The 22,506-nt window shown below is 37.6% G+C and overlaps 2 protein-coding genes across 2 annotated transcripts; both read right to left on the bottom strand.

The window, feature by feature from the left end:
* Window positions 1–878: 878 nt before the first annotated feature.
* Window positions 879–9,807, bottom strand: LOC117299258 (coiled-coil domain-containing protein 42 like-2-like). The gene is made up of 9 exons (XM_033782743.1): window positions 9,634–9,807; window positions 8,781–8,826; window positions 8,209–8,385; window positions 7,404–7,561; window positions 6,750–6,832; window positions 5,815–5,984; window positions 5,313–5,423; window positions 4,274–4,390; window positions 879–3,565 (listed from the first exon to the last, which is right to left on the bottom strand). The coding sequence occupies exons 1-9, from the start codon at window positions 9,723–9,725 to the stop codon at window positions 3,413–3,415; spliced, it is 1,107 nt and encodes a 368-aa protein (XP_033638634.1). The 5' UTR covers window positions 9,726–9,807; the 3' UTR covers window positions 879–3,412.
* Window positions 9,808–12,164: 2,357 nt separating this feature from the next.
* Window positions 12,165–22,231, bottom strand: LOC117294868 (phospholipase B1, membrane-associated-like). Its single transcript, XM_033777413.1, has 14 exons — window positions 22,153–22,231; window positions 21,868–21,986; window positions 20,641–20,704; window positions 19,767–19,825; window positions 18,946–19,013; window positions 18,644–18,687; window positions 18,341–18,449; window positions 17,322–17,520; window positions 16,570–16,658; window positions 15,914–15,992; window positions 15,086–15,190; window positions 14,581–14,673; window positions 13,743–13,808; window positions 12,165–12,374 (listed from the first exon to the last, which is right to left on the bottom strand). The coding sequence occupies exons 1-14, from the start codon at window positions 22,229–22,231 to the stop codon at window positions 12,165–12,167; spliced, it is 1,383 nt and encodes a 460-aa protein (XP_033633304.1).
* Window positions 22,232–22,506: the final 275 nt, after the last annotated feature.

Raw genomic sequence — 22,506 nt, 5'->3', positions numbered from 1 at the left:
CTGCTAATTGATAAAGTCTAAATGAATTTCTATTATTCTTAGCTAGATTAGAAACCAAAAGGGACATTTTATTTATTGAACTAATCAACAGATGATTCATTCTTGGGGAAAATAGCTGAAGGTTTTTTTTATTCTCTATGAATGCAAATGACTGAAAAAGTTGTTGTCATTTTCAAATATTCGGCGCTGAATATGAGAAATTGTCTTGCAATATTTGTTAAAATTTTTCAAGAATATGGTCAAATGTGTTGTGATTTGAAAATAAAATGAACACAGTGATTTGTGCGGAATATTCCATGTTTCTGAATTTGTTCAGAATTTGCGTCCCAAAAATATTTTGTAAAGACCAAAATCTGTAATCAAATAACATGGTGCATCAGAGAGACTTGACAGTTCATCAAGAGCTGTTACAAAAACAATTTTGGATATGTAGACAATCTGACATACCAACCTGAGGTGGTGTTTTGGACACAATAACTCAAATAGAATTGAACTTTGGTTTTTCTTGAAAAGATAATAAAGAGCACCAATAATAGTGAATAGTGCCAAGGAAGTAGCTATTTGAAAGGAAATAATGTGAAATAGTTAAATGTTGTCATTTTGTATTCAATTAGGGATAATGTGTTTATAAATATGAGTATTGTAAGTTTTGTTGTATTAAACTAGTGCCTTATGCCTTGCCAAAATTTAGGGATCAGATATTGTTGTAATTAGAAAATATATCTTGGTGAATTAAGATTCTGGTTTAAAGACCGAGTTTACTTTTGGTAATTGTCAAATACCAGGATCCTCACTTGGTGTATCCAACATATGCATTAAATAATAAACATGTGAACATTTGGGGCTCAATTGGTCATCGAAGTTGCAAGGAAATACTGAATGAAAGAAAACACCCTTGTTGCATCTAGACTTGTGTGCTTTCAGATCCCTGAGAAGGGCTTCAGCTCAAATTCCCTCATTCTCTAAAACTAGATTACTTAAAAAAAAAAAAAAAAAGTAATTTCTAACATTTTTTATAATATCATCAGCTCCATGGTTCTCTTTAACAATTTAGTTTTTATGGTCATTAGGATTTCTCATGTCAATCATGGATTTATAAGGATATTTTAGGTATTAGAGAAACCAAAATTGAATCCCGAATGTTTTAAACTTCTTCCCAATAAACTTCTGATTTTCTGGATGGCTGTGTAGATCTCCATCAACTGTCTATTTCGGACATTATCTTTGTTTGAGCCAGAGAAAAGTAATACACTTTTTAAGAATTTTATCTCAAAACTCTAAGTAACCATGAACTACCTTTTTAGCCCAATTATTTTGTGAACATTTTAGAAAATAGTTTTGAATAGTTCAGAGCTAATTTTTAATTTAAACAATACATCATTAGTTATTAAAAGCAGTTTATATAAATTTGCACACATTTTTAAGAGGGATTTTTGTGGTAAATGTCTTGAAAAGGTTATTCATGATTTACCTTTTGATTTGTATGTTTAAAAATTGTATTTTTTAACTCAGGGACACATTGTTTTAACTCTTTTGTACAGTAAATTAAATGAATTTTTGGTTTCTTTTTTGAAATAATGTTTTTATTCACTTTAACATTGGGGCAGTACTAGATGCTGGATTGGGACTAAAATTATGGGAAATCAAATGTTTTGTTAAATCTCTGTTTTGGTCAATACAAAACTTCCTGAATGTATTCTTATCCTGTTATTGTATGACTGCAATGGCCCAATACACCCAGCAGATTGCAAGCAAGAACATCACTGAGTTGGCTCAAGACGTCAGTGATCGATAGCGGATAGTAAAATGCACTCTGTTTTTAAATCGTTCAAGTGCACCCTCCTCATGCTTGAGTGAGAGCCAGTGAAGTACGCTTAAACAATAGACAACCCATGGATCATTGAAGTCTTGGGGCAAGACTAGAACATCATTTGTTGTCCTCCTAACTCGCCCTATTAAGATTTTGGTTTAACCAGTATAAGAGAGTATGAACAATTAATTTTGTCTGCAGCATTTGTATGTTATGGTACTTATATTAAGCCCTTGCATGACCTGCAGCACACTTTCGACCGCCTATCCCTTCCCCCGTTTAGGGTACACAAACAAAACTTGACTCCCAAAATGGTGGAATGGTAGACGGGCAATTTGGTGAAGGTACGCTCGTGTCTTGCAAGGGCTGAGAAAAAAAGAGCGTACAATGTAGATTTTGTGATTATCACACATAGTTTAATAAATTATTTTATATTAAAAATGTACAGTACAAAAATATCAGGCATTTGTTTCATTCTTTAAGGGGTTTGTTTGGTGGTCGTCATTGGTAACAGCTTTCACAAATGGAAGCAAGGATAAATGAAACGATAATCGTCTGTTTTTTGTTGTAAAATACGTTTTCTAAGCACGAATACGGATCGGTGAAAAAAAACCAGTTGTGTTGTAGGTACGTCTCTTACTTTAATATTTTCAAGATACAAAGGCTTTATTTAACTTTCAAGCAATGGAGTTATTTTGGTTAATTTTATAAACACGATTGGATTCATTTACAAACAAATTCCATGACCACATTTGTTGCTACATGTATATTGTAAACCATGCTTAATCCAGCCAAAACTTGGTTATGGTTTGGTCAGAAAAATATTGACACCGGGTGTGGACCAATATTATACAGTGAAGGAATGGAACCAGCATTATAAAAAGTGGGCACTGATATTTTTAAGGTTTTTCCCAGCCAACTTCAGCAAAAGTTCATTCAATTTCATGCATTTTCCCATCATACGCTCAAACTAGGGTTTCTTTTTGGATATTATTCCATTTGATTTTCATTTCAGTCGTTCTATTTCATTTAAAGCCATTAAAAACTACACTGACCATTCTTCAGTTGAAGTTGAACTTCGACTTCCTATTTGCATAAGATGAAATGGGTCGACCAGCTTTTGCTGCTGGCTTTTACAAAAACTGAACGAGTCTCATGGCCTTATGAAATTGAAAGATCTTATTTGAGCAGTGAATGCTCAACTGGTGGAATTGAATTACTCCATCTGACTGTTGAATGCTGATTCAACGGAGCATTCATTTCCAATCGAAATTCATTTCCAATCGAAATTGACCGAGCCGGGTATTAAAATGAATAGATTTTTGTTGGCCGAGAAAACCTATACATAACGCTGACTGTTTTTATGAGTAAGTTGTGTCCTCTGGACAAACATCAGGCTGGACATCTGGACAACTTATGAGTTTATAAGTCTGCAGCTCATCAATTCCAACACATCTTATCTCTTGTTGATCAGTTCACTGCATGTTCACAATTTGGAATTCCTCCATGGTTTTCACATCCATTGCGTAGAGCTATGATGGCATGACATGGCCTCATGAAGTGCATGCAAAAATTGTCTCTTTTTTTCTCATGGCTCCTCTCTCATTTCTTCTGGGTATTTGAACTGAGGCTTGTATTGTTCCTACTCCCTCTGGAACCGGTAGCACTTGTGCTCTTACTTTTCCGGCGGGAATTCGACCTAACTGTCATATTTTTGGCCATCTTCTCCACCGAAATCAAGTCAACTGTGAACAACTGAAAGAGATATACAAAAAAAAAGAAAAAAATATTACAGCATTGCACTTCTTGTTTTAAACTCTTTTAATTTAAGTGTGAGAACAAATTTCTATTGTTTCAGATGCAGCCTTTCTAACAGTAAAAAAAAAGCAACTAATGTAGATGATGTAGTTTCATGTTAGTGTAAATGTTTTTCTTCTTTCAATGAGGTGGCCAACTCAGTGGACCCTTTGGTTTCTGATGGGTACCCAATGTCCTTTTATAACATTCCAGCTGTCAAAAAAAATACCATTTAAAAAAAGAAGATTGATCAAGAAGAGAAACTTGATTGAAAAAAAGGTCAAAAACCATACTGGTTATAGTATCACGATTGATACAAACAAAAAAGCAAAGTCGGTGGAAAAATAAAAAAAGAGAAATAACTAATGTAGGTCTAGTGGGCATGTCTAAAACAAACTGATAGACGAATTAAAAATTCAAGAAAACACAGGTTATACCTGGAAAAAACCCTAAAAAACACTAACAATAATAATCATTATAATTGTAGCTTCTTATATAGCGCACATGTCCGTCACTCAGTGACGCTCCTGGCGCTGTAAACAGTATATCCTGCAAAATGTGGGACTACGTTTGAATTATTAGACCTAATTCTGATAGCACCATGTAATGTTTTACAAGGTGCTGTAGCGCAATTTGCTGCCATTAATAACTAGTAACTTCACTTACCATAATAAGGTGAAGTTTCTCGATACTACTCATGGTCTCAAGAGGTGGGTCGTGCTCCTTGTGGCATTTCTCTGCAATGTCATTAATAGCCATCTTGATTCGTCCTAAAACTTCACTCTGTCAACAAAAAATTATATACAAATAGTAAAAATTACGTCTTTCTAGTTCAATTTTTCTTAAACTGGCATATCAAGCAAGAGAAATTTAAAAGCCAAACTGTTTAGCCTGTTAAAATTAACATTGGGCGCCCTGTACTGCATAACCTTTGGCCAGTGGGCAACAGCTGCATCAATCTATAATGACTTTCAACGGCACTCACATTTGTCATCAGAGTTTATCTTTATTTGTTTCATATTTAGGCTCCCATCTTTCTGTCCTTATTTCATACAAGGGCCCCAACCTTTGCTCTTGTTTTTCTTTAATAACATACTAAGGACCTCTCCGTTGCCTTTATTATCTATTTTTTTAAGGATGTCACCTTTGCTTGTGTCAATTAATGCTTACTAGAGACATAGTTTTACTTATTTCATATTAAAGGCAGTGTACACTATTGGTAATTACTCAAAATAATTATCAGCGTAAAACCTCACTTGGTAGCAAGTTATGGGGAGAGGTTGATAGTATAAAACATTGTGAGAAACGGCTCCCTCTGAAGTGACATAGTTTTCGAGAAAGAAGTAATTTTCCACGAATTCGATTTCGAGACCTCAAGTTCAGAATTTGAGGTCTCGAAATCAAGCATCTGAAAGCACACAACTTTGTGTGAGAAGGGTGTTTTTTTCTTTCATAGTTATCTCGCAACTCCGACGATAAATCGAGCTCAAATTTTCACAGGTTTGTTACTTTATGCATATGTTGAGATACACAAAGTGAGAAGACTGGATTTTGACAATTACCAATAGTGTCCATTGTCTTTAAGGACCTCACCAATGACATGGTCTTCTGGTGCTTGCATTCTGTTTATCATGGCATGTCTACCTACATCTACCTCTATCAAGTATCTATTCTTTATCTCTCTGTTTAGTGTATCCCAGCTTACCTGATCTCTGTAGCTGTTAAGTTCCATGAAGATCATTTCTTCCATCTGGGAGTTGGAGTCTATTTTTTCCTCCTGTAAGCTTTGAAGCTCAGCCAACTGACGGTTGATCAGCTATTGCGAAGGGAAAGTTGTTTAGTCATTACCCAATCCAAACATGATAAAACCTTTGTGTTTGGTTTTAGTCAATGAGAGGTTAATTCCAATAGAAATATCACTGTGCATAATGAACAGAATTTGAAATTTTCAAGAAGAAACTTCATATTCAACTCTGTATTAACTGCATTAACCCTCCAACTATCTGACCATTTAATATCATCAACTGTATGGTGTAGAATAAGGGAATAAAAGGGTAGCGACGAGTTCTTAAACGGCAGTTTAAAACCGGCAGTACACTGAGCCAACCCTCCTATTATTTTGTCAATATCGTCCACTGTGGTTTATTGCAAGAAAAAAGTGAAGACAATTTAGTTTTCATTTTTGAGGTTATGGTGTCTAAACTCACCAATTTCTTCTGGTCATGATTATATTTGAGTTCATCCAGCATCTGGTTATCGGTATCCACTTGATCGGACATCAGCTGGACTCGGTTAATAACAGCTTGGTTAGTAGCGTTGAGAGTCCGATGTCTGTCCATTAGACTACGTAACATAGAATCATTCACCTCCAAGTAGTCTGTACAATAAGAATAATAATAACAGCTCTTATAGTAGCGCAATTCCAAAAATGATCATTGCGCTTCACAAACAAACAAAAACAACATTAGCAATAACAACACACTAGAGGAAGTAGGTTTTGAGATTGCGTCTGAAAGCATCAACTGTTGGTGAGGATCTTATGGTCTGTGGTAATTGGTTCCAGAAAGTTGGCCTCAACACTCTGAACAATCCATCGCCTATCTGTTTGTTACTCTTTGGGATGGTTAGACGAGTAATGCCCCGGTTTGAACGCAGGCCTTCCCTAGAAGGTATGTGGGTGGTAATACAAGAGATTCAACCAATAGCGAATTCTTCAAAAGGCCAATCGATTTTAAATATTTATTTGAAATTCAAAATCACCACAAATGTCTCGGGAAGGGGCTACAAGAAGAAAACATTTAAGATGAAAATAACTCGGGGGGAGCTGAAGAAAGGAATTGATGTTCCTCTTCAAACAGTCTAGATTTCCAAAGAGATGCAGTATGGAATAAAGCTGTTGGAATGGCTCTCTATTCTTCATCTTAGTTAAGCAAGAGTGTAGGGGTGAAAACAAAAAGCCTGGTGTCACACTCACATATCCTTATGGCTAATTATGCAATGGGCTTCTCTCAATTGTTGAACTTAAATTACCAATATAGCTGCCTCATGCCTTTTTCTATGAACATGGTCTGCTCAGGCTCCACCGAAATATTGTAAAATAGAAACAAACTCCTGAAGATAGAAAGCTTAAACTGTGACTTACTCTCCGGAATGTCATCAAGCACCCTCATCAAGTAGTCTTCGTATTTCTTGTACCTCTGTAATCTTGAGCAAAGTTGCTTATGCCTGATAAAAAGAGAGGAGGATCATGTTAATTGATTTAGTATTGGTTTTATGATAAAGTGGAAAGCAAGCACGGAGGCATCCTGCAACAAACCCTTAAAGACAAATAGTAGACCTTTGGTTTTGTGGAACCGTTCTATTGTTGTATCCTAAAAATTTTTAAAGATAATACACAATAAAACTAATGTGTGAAAAATTTCATTCCAAAAGGTGGTCACATTTTTGAAATATTGCTGAAAATATGGAGTGAATGTCCACGCAGAAAGAATAACCCTTATTAGGAATACACAGTCTGAGAAGCGATAATGACAGTAACAGAATTCATCTAGAATTGTTAATAGGTGTTTGCCTACTCTTGCATATTACACAAAAGTTTGCCCCAAACTGTGTGACATAGTAACTGTCTCTTGTCTGAGGAATTAAAAAAATTAACTGACCACTTGTGACAAAGCATGTCATACCGCACATGTATCAAATCTAAACTCGCAAAATGGCTAATTCTCAACCATGCAAGTTTTTTTTTTTATCTTGCAAGTTTTTTTTTTTATCTTCCTGGCCAAACTGTAATTCTTACGAGAGTTTGACATCTTCAAGTTGCTCGATTAACTGCTCGTATTCGCTCTGCTTCTGATCTTTCAGTTTCAACTCCGTCTGATATTTGTGGATTGCTCTTCTCCTCTTCGCCTCCGTCTCTTGAATGAATTTGTCAAATTTATTGACTCTGTCTTTCATCTGTTGGATAATCAAGTGGGGTTTTTGTTGTTGTTAAAGGGACAATGAATATCGATTGCAGCAATCAAAATAAGCAGTGGTAGTTTGGGATTCAAAAACTAACTTTTCTTGACTTGACAGTAGTTTGGAAAGAAATGTTTTCCGGGAGGATTGGTACTGCTCTGAATGACATAAATCAGCTGCACTGAAAAGATGAGCTGTGGTGGAAGCTGTGCCAGTGATTTCAGCGATGAACAATTTGAGGAGGAGACTGTAATACTTGATGAGGGTCTGCATACTATAAAGTGATAAGCATAATTATTGTACATATCATTACAGAGACCACAGGCAAATGTCTTGTCCAATGATGATGATGATTTCAAATTGAAATTAATCAATTTAAATTTCGACAATTACCAATCCTGTATACTTTAGGCGGCTTTTTTTCCCAAGCATTATTTCCCCAAACTATCCTTTAAAATAATCTTAGTTTGAAAAAGAAACAACCAAACTGAAAGATTTGAATTCTGTTTGAGTTTCCTGACCACACTATTTGCTTGTTTGGCACACTCGTACAACATGTATATGAAGGAAACGAGATGAGACAACGTTGAGACACATTTTCCCAAGAAGGCAGCGTTTCTGACAGTTACACTGAATTTCCTCACCCTCTGTTGTTTCTTTTGAAGCTCAATGCGTTTCTTTTCACACTCTGCCATACGACGCTTGAAGTTGTCCCTCTTGGTCTGTAGCTCAAGGGTGACTTTGTCTACTTCAACTTCTCGCTTGAGAAGAAGGGTCTTTTGCATCGTATTCAGGCCAGTTTCTATCAGCTTCCCCGCTGACTATGGTGTGAAAGAAAAAATAAACCGTCATTTAAATTTTACAGTTGGAAGTGGTAATAATCATTTTATTGATCTGATTAGAGAAATGTTTCAATCAGTTTTTATTGCTGACCACACGAACAGTACCCTACAGTTCTGTGCTGAAAAACAAAATCATACTTTGACGTTTTTGGTGGAAACATGACACTATAACCCCACCTATAAAACAAATTGATCAACTAATCTGTGAAATAGTATAAGTTCTCATCCTTTTTTGAACTATTAACGATATTTCATGAAAAAAAAATTGTCTTACAAGTACCTCCTTATATTAACCACGCAATGATCACGACATAACTCCAAGAAGTAAAAAAATGTCCTTCTTGTTTTTAATCTTAGTTTTCAAGAATTCTTACCTCTTTGACGATGGGGTATTTGTTGACATCTTCTTCCTCCTCCTCACTGGCAATAACAAAATAAACAATATTGTATTGTACTTAAGATCATTTATATTGGAGAACATATTATAATTTGTTGTTGTTTCAGACCCCGTGGCATATAAAATACCTGACTTACTCTGATAAATGGTACTTGATAAGGAAGTGTAGCCATCACATTGAAGTGGCTGTCTGGCTTCGTGATGTATTGTTAGAAAAATTTTCATTAAAACTTTTTTTTAAATGTAAGGATACTTATCTCCCAAATGTGTGACCATGGTCGACAAAATACATATATATAGGTTCACTGATAACGATCCATGATTATAAATGAACATCAGCAGGGCAAAATTCATATTGTTTACTAGCTAGACCTGTTGCGCAGCATTCATGTCGTTTAACGTAACCCTCCTGCCGACGTTATCGCAACAAGCCGCTTGAGGGTTTGAGTGTTTCATTTTGTTAATAAACGATATATTCTCACCCCTGACAAGCTCGCACTGGTTGTAACAATCTTCCCACTGCAAAAGTTGCACCCTTGCATAGCAAATTCGCCCCCCCCCCACCTTACTTTTTTTTTTTTTTGGTTTTTCAATTTAAATTACTTTTTTATTAGAACTTTATCTGATCGAATATCATTTTTCTGTAAATTATATAAATGTGTTGGATGCTTTACTTGATGTGAACGTTTTCTTTGGGTTGCTTTTAATGCCATAACAGTTTTAACACTAACAGTATAAACGATTTGGGACGATTTAGACAACAACACCATGGAGGTCGGCCATTCGCCATTGATAACACACAGTGCGTAAGAATTTGGGCAACCACTCACCCTCGTTCTCCAAGTTGAGTCACAAAAACACTCTTTTTCTGTGGATCCAAGTCCAGCCTGTACGAGCGGGATGTATCTGCTGCACCTGCCATATTTATTGTTGACAATTTCAAACTTCCAAATCAAGAATTGTGATTTTTAAAAAGCTATCCGAGGTTGTCTCTTTCTGATCACGGCGCTGTGTGTATCCAACGGTAACACGTCAATACAAGTCACGTGATACACACTGCCTTGCCTGCGTAGTCTGGTGCTCTTTACAATCTCTGTTTTGTTAACATAGACTTTGACCTGGGCTTCAGACTTGTGTTAATTGATTGATGCACCTGTTTTAGTGTCGTCTGCTAGAAATTGTTTTGAGAATTTGCTTTGTAAAGAAATGTTTTGAGAATTTGCTTTGTAAAGAAATAGCTGAATTTCATGTCTTGAGCGCTGCTGCATGGAGGACAGATACTAGCTTCTGCAAAAAAACCTATTTATGACTGATAATATGAAAAACTGTACATCAGTAGTGGTATAACATTGGGAGTTAGCTCCAAGGCGGTGATCTTGGCCTTTTTCTGTCATTTGTTTGCATCTTTTTATAACAATAATAACAATTCTATTATATTCATTTTTATTGCGCTCTCTCCAGGACCAGTCTGTTCGAGGGCGCATAGCAGTAAAAATTACCTAAGAAAATCACATACATGTAGTAAACAGTTTAAGAAAACTACACCATGGCAGTAAAAGATATAAGCAAAATCAAAGCCTTACAGGCCAAAAAGGTGCATGAACACTATAAAACTATAAAAGCTTCGAAAACAATACAACTTTGTTTTACTACCGAACTCGATTGTTCAATTATTGATGCACCCATGTTGACCAAAGTTGCTCACTGTATGTCAAAACTTCTCGTTGGTTTTCAAGCAGAAGCAGATTGGCAATTGAAAACTTCATAATCACTCTGAAACATATTTTGCTTCTTGGACATAGTAATGGTCGGTAATGGTACACGGAGCTCTAGAAGTGCCATCTGGCATATTTAGATCATTAGATAATTTACTGCGGGATGATGACGTCATAAAAACGAAAGATGGCGACATCTGAGATGATTTATCTTGGGTTGTCGACATCATGAACGTGAATTTCGACTTCCCGCGTTAATTCATCTAAGGATCTGATAAAATCCTGAGAAATGTCAAGAGCCCAAGATGAAATATTTTGGGAAGACAACATACCACTCTTAAGATGTCGTAATCCCGAGTTAAAATAATTCCGGAAGACGACATTTGACTGTCAATATGTCATCACACCCTTAGATGGATAAATCATCTCAAGATGCTGTCATTTTTAGGATGTCATCATCTTGTAGTAAATTATCTTAGGATCTCAACAAGTTGGATGGCACCGTATAAACTTCCTCCGCTGGCATAATAAAATAGAGGTGGGGAAGTGATTACGTCGCCCCTTTCTTCGCAAGCGGTTCCCACTGACCCTTAAAACCTTGAACTTTTATGACTTGTTGTTGATACATCCGTTCATCTTTCTTCGAACTCAGATAAAGGGGACCCATGAAGTCGAGTATGATGATATGTAAGCACGCGGGTAAAACCATAGAGCCCCCCCCCCCCCCCCCAACCCAATTGCATCTTGTCCAAAGAGGTTGGGGAGGGTTAAACCATATCGAGCACCAAATGTGTTGAAATTGTTGCCACATTTCGGCCAGCAATTTAAAGGTGTGTTTCGGAATTCACTGAAAATCGTAATATCCCTCTGATGATGCTGTGTAACTCTTCACCTCATCCAATTAATACCACTGGGGTCCCCGGTCTAGACCATTGTGAACGTTATTGCTATTTCTTCATGTAATTGGCCACGCCCGTTCCAAATAGACTAATTTATTGTCAAAAAACAAGCGTCAACAAAAGACATACCAGCCATAAAAGAATACACTGGCAATAAGTGTGATTACCAATTTGCATATCATACAGTTTTATTCACCACACGGTAGCTTTAATACACGATTTTCACTTTCAATCAATATTTATACAATGCATTCACATTTTTTTCTAATACTCTACACATATTTACACTGAAGTACACAAAGATTATAGTAAAATCTAAAGACAAATTAAGGGAGACCATGAAATGGTACATCACGATCGATGCCTGGATCGGAAGGCAATAGCCGTCAGAATAAGAAGCAAAGACTTTTCGTTCTAACCAACGTTATGTTACAAAGTAATACGCCCCACCCCGTTCGACTGTTTGACCGTCTTTGAGATGGGAAGCACTGGTTTAAATTTGCAATAATTATGCATTTTAAAATGTTTTAGGAAAAACTTGGACTGTAACATGGGGTAGTCCTCTACCACCTGTTTGATGTAGTGCATAAAAATGCACCACTTTTCACAAAACCAGTTAACAAGTTTTAAATGAACTTCAATTGTTTTGAGTAGGCCTACAGAATTATATGGGCTCATTTCTAAGAACATTGGATTGTTCGTGTCTCCTGCCACCTAGTGTCCCAATTTAGTCAATTATTGTGTCTTTCACGCTTGAAGATAATTTAAAATGGCAGACAAAGAAACGAACAGAGCAGCAGTGATGTGACACCCTCTGAGGTTTGCCACGCCACCCTCTGCATCACCATCATCCGTTGGGCTGGGTTTTACCGTCGTCATGACAACCTTTGATGTCATTGGAAGTTTTGTTGAGGGATTTTGTCGGCTGTTGATGTTGGTGTACAGGTACGGTGATTCCTGGATTGGATAAAACGTCGTGAAAAGACATTACTATGGTCATCGAACTCATTGCACATAAGTGAATAATACTTGTCTTCCAAAATATGGCTTTAAAGTCAAGGAGCTTCTTGGGCCTGAAGCAGAAAATAGTGCTCAGCAGTCTGTCAGTGCTAAGCCAATGAATCACAGATGGTACATGTGGCATGGTATTTTGTCTGGTGATCTTCTTCCTGTAATCATAGGTTTGTTCGGCTTAAATGTTTTTGGGTATTATTGGGTCCTCAGGTAACGTCCGCCATTTTGAAGTGGTTTGTGTTCATTATTTGAGTTAAAGACAGTGGACACTATTGGTAATTGTGAAAATTTGAGCTCAATCGGTCATCGAAGTTGCAAGATAATAATGAAAATAAAAACACCCTTGTCACACGAAGTTGTGTGCGTTCAGATGCTTGATTTCGAGATCTCAAATTCTAAATCTGAGGTCTCAAAATCAAATTCGTGGAAAATTACTTCTTTCTCGAAAACTGTATCAATTCAGAGGGAGCCGTTTCTCACAATGATTTATACTATCAACCTCTCCCCATTACTCGTCACCAAGTAAGGTTTTATGCTAATAATTATTTTGAGTAATTACCAATAGTATCCACTGCCTTTATACGGTTTTGGGGTAATTGTGTCCTCAGGTAACGCCCGCCATTTTGAAGCGGTTTGTGTAGACCTGCTTGAACGAAAATGTCAAGTCGTGAACTTTGCTGAATTCCACTTAAAATGTTTTCGATGAATAAGGAAATCGAGTCATACGATTATAAATAGGTTTCAATTGTGTAAAAAAGCAATCATTTTGTATGCCCTTGTCCAGAGCTTTTCTGCGAGATTTGCGAAAAGCCCCGTTACGTAATCACTCTCAAAACGTCATAAGTAGATAAAGCCGCTTTGTTGCAGCGTGGATGTATAACAAAGCAAACTCCCACAAATGACGTCAGCGGCATTGTCCTTTGACGCCCGCTCTCAACGGCAGAAGCGTTTTTAGTTTTTCAAAAAACCTTTAGGTAGGGGCCTGATTTTTTAATCGATAATTACGAAAAGTTCAGAGGTGTACACATATCAAAATTACATTAAAATGGTGAACAAGTGCATTATAAACGAGTAAAAATACAATTTCTGTTGAAAACATTCCACTCAGGTAGCTGTTTAACTGATGACAAAATACGGATAAGATAACCACCAAAAACATATTTCATCCCATTGGTGCCTCGCAACGTGTATAAGGATCCCTAATTAAAACGTATGGAAAATAAACAGCTCTTCTTGGACAAGTTTATCCTGATCGACAGCATCCAGTAGCTGTAAATGCCGATATTATTTTCTCCTGCTTCTATAACTTACTTGTGTTGGGCAAGTCAACGGTCCATTGGGAGTCCACGCTCTCTCTTTGCTGCCAACCGGTTGTACCTAAGAAATCATTATCATAAATTTAATCATAATTGTGACGGTTTCTGATTTAGAACTTGAAAGCAGTTTTTTAAGTCCAAAAATTTAGATAAAACAAGCGAAAGATGGATAGAAAGTTGTGAACAGTACCTCCCAGTTGAAACCGAAAAAGACGCTTTGACATGTTGTATCTCCTTGTTTCGAGGGGTGCACCCATAGGAATAATCCAGTAGCATTATGACGAGACGCTGGAAAGACAGTTTGTGGCAGATAGTTTCTCCAAAACCTCTCCCTTTGCATATTAGTCCTTGAATCAAGACTACTCTACAATCTCGTAATGCCTCTTACCACGTTGTTTCATAAGCCATTGCCAGTCTCAGCAGTGACCCTTAGCGCTGAAATGAAAGCAGTCTGGTGCCACCTAGCGTCCCCAAAACTTCTACCTTTGCATAATATGAGTCCTTGAATCAAGACTACCCTCTCCTCTCGTAATGCCTCTTACCATGTTGTTCCATAATGCATTGCCAGTCTCAGCAGTGACCCTTAGCGCTGAAATGAAAGCAGTCTGGTGCCACCTAGCGTCCCCAAAACCTCTCCCATTGCATAGAATGAGTCCTTGAATCAAGACTACTCTACCCTCTCGTAATCAACATAACGCATTGCCAGTCTATAGCAAGACCTTAGCGCTGAAATGAAAGCAGTCTGGTGCTACCTAGCGTTCCCAAAACTTCTCCCTTTGCATAATATGAGTCCTTGAATCAAGACTACCCTCTCCTCTCGTAATGCCTCTTACCATGTTGTTCCATAATGCATTGCCAGTCTCAGCATGACCCTTAGCGCTGAAATGAAAGCAGTCTGGTGCCATGTACGAACGATCAGCAACACCCTGAAGTAAATGACATTAATCAAATGCATTTTATTATAAATTTATTCTTGATAACAAAACAAAAGTGACACATTTTTGGATTGGGGAACGGGCTGCGCGTTTTGAATTCTTTCCTCTTTTGGTTCGTTGCCCCACATGTTATGATTTGTTTCCTCCGGTTTTTCACCATCCCTAGGATCATTTAGTGCTCTTTAACGATGGGTTTTGTCCTGCCCCTTCTAATAATCACTGTTCCATGTTGATTGGCACCCCTCTAAGGACGTGGCATGGTCCATTTTGGGATATCATGTCATAATGAGCTGGCCGGCGCGTATGACATTGTTAAGACAATGGAACTATTCGAATAATGTCAGCATGTTCTGACATTGTGCTTCTTTTCACGGTTATAAATAACAACTTTGGACATAGTTACCAGGACTGTTGGTATTTTGGTCTCGTGGAAGAATGGCTGATGAACCACAGTGAAGTCATCTCGATCATCAAAGACGCCACTCATTACCATCTCTTCCAACATGTCCTACAAAAAATTCATCCAAACAAAACAAACGAAAGAAATGAGAGAGGCTCTTATTCCAAAAGAAATGTCTACAGATCAGCTCCCGTCGATTTCACAAAACTCTTCCAGACTAATCTTAGAACTTAGGACGAGTCCCAACCCTGCACTGTAGCATGCATACCTTAAGATTAATCCTAAGTTAGACGAATAACTCGTCCTAACTCGAGATAAGACGAGTCCTAACTCGAGATAAGACGAGTCCTAACTCGTTATGAAATTGACCCCTGGTCACTTGTCATTATGGTCGCTCAGGAGTAAGGGTTGGCCTGCATCAAACAGGGGTTTCCCGCTAGTGGGTATTAAGACGCGTTCGGATGTAACGTGTGAGCTTCCATAAGGTCGTATCTTTATTATTAATTTCCAAAGTTTGTTTGAAGACAAAAAGAGCGTGGAAGTTTGCTGTCATTTATAAGTCTTTTTAGGAAAGTGGAATTCTGCATGGGAATAGAAAACCATGTCTGAAGAGCAACTCTAGCAATAAAACAGTTTAGTTCGGCGAGGGCCCAGGTTGATTGCCCAGGTTGATTGCTTGCAACATTCTGCTGACTGGCAAGAAGTTGTACTTTGTGTGCCGGAAAAGTGCAGCCGAGTCCATCCTTCTTCCGGGCACACACACCAATTGATTTGCTGTTTTATTTTCTGAAACACTTTTGCTAAGGACGTTGTATGTCCACGTAAACTTACCTGATACTGAATGAGGATCGGCTCCCACTCTGTTTTTAACACTTCGTCTGTATAGTTTGCAACGCAATCGCAGAACAATCTGCAAACGACGTAGACGAAAATCATTATTGAAATTGTTACATATATGTCATAAAAGACAGCAACTGAGTTTTTCCATCCCATTCGAGAAGAACTGGGCTTTCCACAACACAAAGTATCGGAGTCTTCTGATAGATTAAAACAAGGCAAGCTTAAGGAACATTACATAATTGGTTTTGCTAGCAAACAAGTTGCTGGCAGTGTAAGCACTTTATGTAATCCACCATATAATTTTTATATAAACTGACAAACATGTAGAAGTTTGAGATCGATCGGCCATCTGGGTCACGAGAGAATAGTGAAAAACCGATTACAAATTTTGCATTACTTCGATGCCAAAACAAAAATGAATAAAACGCGAAATACTATTTGTTTCTCATCAAATATGCAATATCAGACAAAAATATTTCTAGGGATGTTTTCTACTATCATCATCATTAGACCGTGTAAGTTTTGTGTAAATCTGTGATCTTCACGATTTTTGTTTCTTACCAATTCTGTGAACGTTCCTTTAACCAAATTATGTAAGGGCATAGACAACAGAAACATGAATGTAAAAGTTAACTTTTCATTCTTACAAATGAGCCGCTCTGCAAGGTGCTCCCTGTAACTTGTTGATTTCTCGAAGATCAAGAATCCCAACTACGTTGACAAGGGTACGAGGCATCTGCCAGTAGTAAAACAAAGGACACAATCAACGGTTTAATAATGGTTAAATTATAATTACGGTATGAGTGTCCACAAAAAAACTTGTATGCAACTAAGATTGACTTTTCTTCTTCGGGTTTGTGTGTATGTGGGTTTTTTTGTGGTTTTCTTTTCTGGGGGGGGGGGGGGGGGGGGTTCACATGATATTCTCCAATAAAGTATTAACCTTTTACAACCACATACATTGATTTGACCAAAATATTCTTTGCTTGTCAATATTTTTTTTGTAAGTTGTCAAATTTATATATTATCATGATAAGCTACAAGGGAAACTGTCAGTTGTTCTTGGGTTCAACCCCAAGTTGTCATTGTTTTGTGATTGTGGGCCAAACATAATGTTCCTGTGATCTTAGTGAGATAGTTGAGAAAATAGAATAAGCTGTTGGGAACAACTTCCCAACCAAAAGGACCGAATGGTGGTACACTAAAACTTTCAAAATGAATGTATGTGGAATAGTGGGTGCGTTCGATTAGCTTCCCAGGGTCGACCCCGTTCTAGGGGCTCACCCGGGTCAGCTCTAAGTGCCCTGCTTGAGGAGTGGGTCACTTGGAGCTGGCCCATCGTTCAATTAGCTCTTGTCAGGGGCTCACCCGAGTGAGCACCGCGTTGTCGACTTGTTACCTTTTCGTGTAGAGTTTGTATGGTTGTTCGTATGTTATCGATGTAAGCCTCCGGTGAGTACTTCGTCTTGTTTCGGCATACGGCACAAAGGTCATTCCCGCCTATGAATATGGTAATTAGCTTCCAGTCTTTTTCGTAGTCAATGGTGACGTCATTTTGCATCTTTTCTACAAGTCGTTCCGCTTGCAAAGGGATATCACTGTACAAACAAACAATACGAAACATCTTAAAAACTAGATCAAAGTTGTATATGTTCACAAAAATGCACTTATTTTTAATGACTTAAACACAGTGAAGTGTGCTTTTGGTTTCGTGTGTACACAACCAATGGGGACGTCGCAGAATATTATACCTTCAGTCCAAACAACGCGGGAAAACGAAGATAAGTCCTCTATTTACGGGTTCGGCAATGTGTGAGCTCACACATTGCCGAACCCGTAAACAGAGGACTTATCTTCGTATCGGGGTATCCTTGTGTGCTTTCAGACGCCTAAAAAAAGTGAGAAGTTACATCTCTTTCCAAATTACGTTACTTCAGAGGAAACCGTTACTCACAATGTTATGATAATATCAACAGCTCTCCGTTGTTCGTATATGTTACATATATGCCTTAGTTTTGTTATGCTAATAATTAGCTTCAATAATAACCAAACTTGTGATCGCACAACAGCGGTAAACAGTATTCGGGGTAACAGTCGGGAGAAAATAACGGGAAAACCCATCCTTATTTCCGCACGTTTCGCCATGTCATGACACGTGTTTAAAATAAATCGGTTATTCCCGATATCGAGAATTGATTGTTTTAATGTTTTCTCAAAAAGTAAAGCATTTCATGGAATAATATTCCAAGGGAAGTCTTTCACCATTACCTTATGTAAAACCCTGTAAGTTGTTTGTAAATCTGTGAACTTTTAACTTTTGTTCTTTTCAGAAAGTGTCCAATGGCTTTAAATGTCAAAACCTAAATTGAAAGCTAATAAAAACAACTAAAAAGAAACAAATTGATTTGTAGATCTTACAGAGATACCGCTCCAGGTACAGCGAGATTCATGGCTGCATTTTCAGTCATCCACCCTCCGGTATCCTTGCCAAATCCTTTCAGTCCGGGGTTGTATTTCCGTAATATATCTGGGGCGAAATAAGATTTGAAAAAAAATTGATTCTAATGTATTTGTTCATGAAATAAATTGACTTGAACAAATTGTATAATATTAATTTACGGTTCAAATTAAAAGAAAAACAAAAAAAACCGCAGAAACTTGGCCTACATAGATAGCTGAAAATTTACTATAAAACAGCTGTAATAACATAATGATATTTACTGGCAAGTGTCGGCACTGTTGCGTAGGTTTCGTCCCCACCATGACTGAAAGGTAAAAGAGAAAGAAAACAAAAACATTAATAATAGTTCAATCCCTTCTTTTTCATTCAAATCCCACGAGTTTCCAAAGCTTGGTACACAAACGTTTTTGTTATGAATTTTGTGTTTTAGACTAAAACTTTTCGGGGCCGGTCAAAGTACAAATTTTGACAATGACGAACAGAGCATACTGATCGAAACGTTAAATTGTTAACCATCGGTTCTTTCCAGAACCAACTACCGCAAACGGCTTAGTAATCCTACCTGAATACTTTCCCCCTGTATTGATACAGCATCTGAGGCATTGAACATGCTCCACCACCACTGGCAGCCTAAAGGAAGAAGAGTTAACAATGGGTCAGCATTACCTGGAAACTTTGACACAATAACCCAGATCTGGGTCACAATGAAACAGAAATGGGTCAAAATGACGTAAGAATCCGATTTAAAATCTTATTTTGAACAACTTTTCTGATCAGCTCGGAATTCGAGTCGATTCTTACTCGGATTGAGAAGTGCAAGACATTTACCCAACAAAATAAATAAGCAAGACTGAGCATGATGATTGTTTCGTCTTCGGATGGGACGTGAAGCTGTAAAATAACCATGTGCATTTATCGAAATGGGAAGGGGTGCGTCCCGGTATTACTGGTTTTATTGGATAGCATATTGCGCCACAGAACCTTTTATACCATAACATGGTACTATATAAAACGAATCTCATACTTCAAACGTTGTCCAACATACATGTTGAAGCGCCTTGAGCGTCACTAAGTGGCGAATATGACCGCTAGAAGCCATAGTTATAATGCATCACATTTTTTGAATCAAAACATGTCACGTGCTCAACATGGGACGGTGATGAATGCACGTGTTTGTCGTGGTCTTTTGTTTCTAAACTTGTTCAAAAAGTATAACCGCAATTTTAAGTTTCCATCAATCCAAGAATGGGTAGGTTTTTGTTTGCTCAGTTTTAAACTTGTGTATATACATGACTCAACAAAATTAAACTAAAACTAAAAAAATACATTTTGTTTTCACAGTCTTCGTTGCTTCACATTGGCGATAGTGTTGCTTAAACTTACAGACAGTGAATCGCCTATGGCCCCAATAACGTTGATGTCACCTGGACGCAGTCTGTGCACTAAAAATCAAGATAAGAAAGAAACAAATCAAGGGTACCAGTGATGGAATATCAGAACAAATCTTTTTTTTTTATATAATTTTTATTGTGGTTTATATATAGGGAAACATACCACAAAACCATGGCCCTTTCACTTTCAAAGTTATAAATTAAACTGAACGAGTACCATTCAAACCGTCAATTCTCTACACACCAGGAAAAGGATTTCCATGTATCTTTTTAACATGACTATAAAATATTGAATTGAATTGAATTGAATTGAATTGAATAGCTCTTCTTTAAATGCAAACGAAGAGCAATATTTCGCGATGTATGAGCACACATCAGCTGCAAAACTGTAACAATAATGTTTGCAATAGGCTGAATGATTTCAAATAACAACTTGATTATAATAATAATAATAATAGTAATTGTGGCTTCTTATAATATAGCGCACATCTCCGTCACCCAGTAGGCCTAAATCCTTTTCAGGCATTTCTGAAAGCACACTGCACAATATTGTGCAACAGGGTGTTTTTTCTTTCATTATCTCTTGCAACTTCGATGACAGTTTAGTTAAGTCCAACATTTTTCACACGTTTGTTCACCCAGTGACGCTCCTGGCGCTGTAACATATAGTATTTCCTGCCAGATTTTGGACTACGTTTGAATAATTATGAGACCTAATTCTGATAGCACCATGTAATGCTTTTTGCAAGGTGCTGTGGCGCAATTTGCTGCCGATTGGACCAGGAACACCGGGGCGAACCTCTTCTCTTTCCGATAAGTGCACTGGGTTATTTTACATGTGTTACAAATCAGGGGGGAAGTTTTACCTGAATCTGGAACTTTCGATGACGGAGGAAGAATGTCACACGTAAAGATCTGTTCTTCTCCATACTAAAAACAAAGACAGATATACATTGTGAACAACTGAACTAGGTCTATTTGTGATTTATATCAAACAGAAATGCCTAATATATGAATTTTGTTCGTGCATGTCGCAGAATACCCATCACTCGTTTCGGTGATCATACTTCATTAGGCCATACTTCATACTTATAGACCAGACTCACCTCGTGAGCAACATAGCACTCTTGTTACGTGCATTTGTTTTGTATAAAACACAACAATTAATATTGCGATATACATTTAAAGGCACGGACCCTTGTGGTAATTAGGCGCTATCTCAAATTGCACTGGTATCGAGCAAAGGAGAGCTACATTGTGAGAAACGTCTCCCTCTAGGAGTAGCGTGGTTTGGGGGAAAGGTATGGTGGCCCTGAGGGGACATCGCACATCGTAAATATCTTTGCAAATAATATGTGCGACATCGCAAATATCTGCAAAGAGATTTGGAAAGATATTTGCGACATCGCAAATACTTGCAAAGTTATTTGCAAAAATATTTGCGACATCGCAAATACTTGCAACGATATTTGCGATGTGCGATGTCCCTTCAGTGCCACCATAGAAAGGGGTAGTTTTTTACAACATTATTTGAATCTGAAATAGACTTCAGGCCTGAAGCCTATCAGGCATTTCTGAAAGCACACTGCACAATATTGTGCAACAAGGGTGTTTTTTCCTTTCATTATTTTTTGCAACTTCGATGACCAGTTGAGTCCAACATTTTCACACGTTTGTACTTTTTATGCATTCGATGGGATATACTGGTCTTTGACATTTACCAAACGCGTGTCCATGCCTTTATAAGTCTCCCATTCTCTGCAGTTGGTCTGTGTAATATGCAGCGTGCAAACAGAACTGATTTAACGCTCTCTCCAATGTGAGTTTACTCCTAATGGTACACCCTTGGTGTTGGATCCGGGTCAGAGAGTCCATAAGGTCACCAGGTGACAAGGATATAGGTTTTATTTAGCAGGTGCTTCAGGATTACAAACACAAAGTGTCTGATAACAGGCAGAACAAAAAAGATACTAAGAAATACAGAGAGGGGGTTGATTTTGAACGGTTGTAACTTCAACAAGTTTGTCTGTCTAATTGCGATAGATTTAGGATCTCTTTAACACCCACCCCTCGTTAGTGTGACTACATCTTACCGGCCATTTGGGGTCATCAGAGCAGTTGTACCCGGGGAATAAGGTGATGATTTCACGAATGGTTGTATTCCAGTCGGTGTAATCTTCGGAAATCACATCGTCAAGCTCATACTCAAAATCTGGAAGGTTAAGGGGAGATGGGAATAAATAAATAAAAAGCTGTTTAAAACGTGATTTGATAATTTGAGTTTGGGCCTATTGATATTAAAAAGATTTGTCTCCACTATAAAACGAAATACATAGCGATGCAATTTAATTTAAAATAAAAAGGCAAATATATCTTACCTTGCGTAAGTCCGGTGTGTGACAGCGCCAAAACAAAGCACATGAGCACTAGAAACAAACTCAACTTCTCCAGAAACATTTTTGTTGCTTGTGTAATGCAAAATTGGATTATCGTAACAAACAAATGCAAATTTTATAGAAGTCAGCGGTTTAGCAAATGCATTAAACTCTAGTAAAGTTCGTGATCTTGCGAGTGCAACATCACTCCATCTCTGGTGTATTTCTGAAGGTTTAAACAGGGAGATGCTGTTTTATATGAAATCCTCAGCAAGCCAGCGATAGGAATTATCTGACGATTTGCCTTTTGGATTTTAAAGATAAAACGGAAGACCATCGGTTGTCCTGGATTGAGTG

This window comes from Asterias rubens, chromosome 1 (genome assembly GCF_902459465.1).
Source record: "Asterias rubens chromosome 1, eAstRub1.3, whole genome shotgun sequence".
Lineage (NCBI taxonomy): Eukaryota > Metazoa > Echinodermata > Asteroidea > Forcipulatida > Asteriidae > Asterias > Asterias rubens.
This window is presented reverse-complemented; position numbering and strand designations above follow the sequence as displayed.

Bases quoted from the DNA above. Each gene is read 5' to 3' on its own strand.
- LOC117294868 (XM_033777413.1), bottom strand. From the start codon at position 22,231: ATGTTTCTGGAGAAGTTGAGTTTGTTTCTAGTGCTCATGTGCTTTGTT. The intron at 19,826-20,640 runs GTAAAACTTCCC...CTTGATTTTTAG, and splicing joins ATCGAAAGTTCCAGATTCAG to TGCACAGACTGCGTCCAGGT. The intron at 15,191-15,913 runs GTAAGTTTACGT...AATTTTTTGTAG, and splicing joins CGATCCTCATTCAGTATCAG to GACATGTTGGAAGAGATGGT.
- LOC117299258 (XM_033782743.1), bottom strand. From the start codon at position 9,725: ATGGCAGGTGCAGCAGATACATCCCGCTCGTACAGGCTGGACTTGGAT. The intron at 8,827-9,633 runs GTGAGTGGTTGC...TGTTATTGCCAG, and splicing joins ACTCAACTTGGAGAACGAGG to TGAGGAGGAGGAAGAAGATG. The intron at 4,391-5,312 runs GTAAGCTGGGAT...TTTTGTTGACAG, and splicing joins TTAACAGCTACAGAGATCAG to AGTGAAGTTTTAGGACGAAT.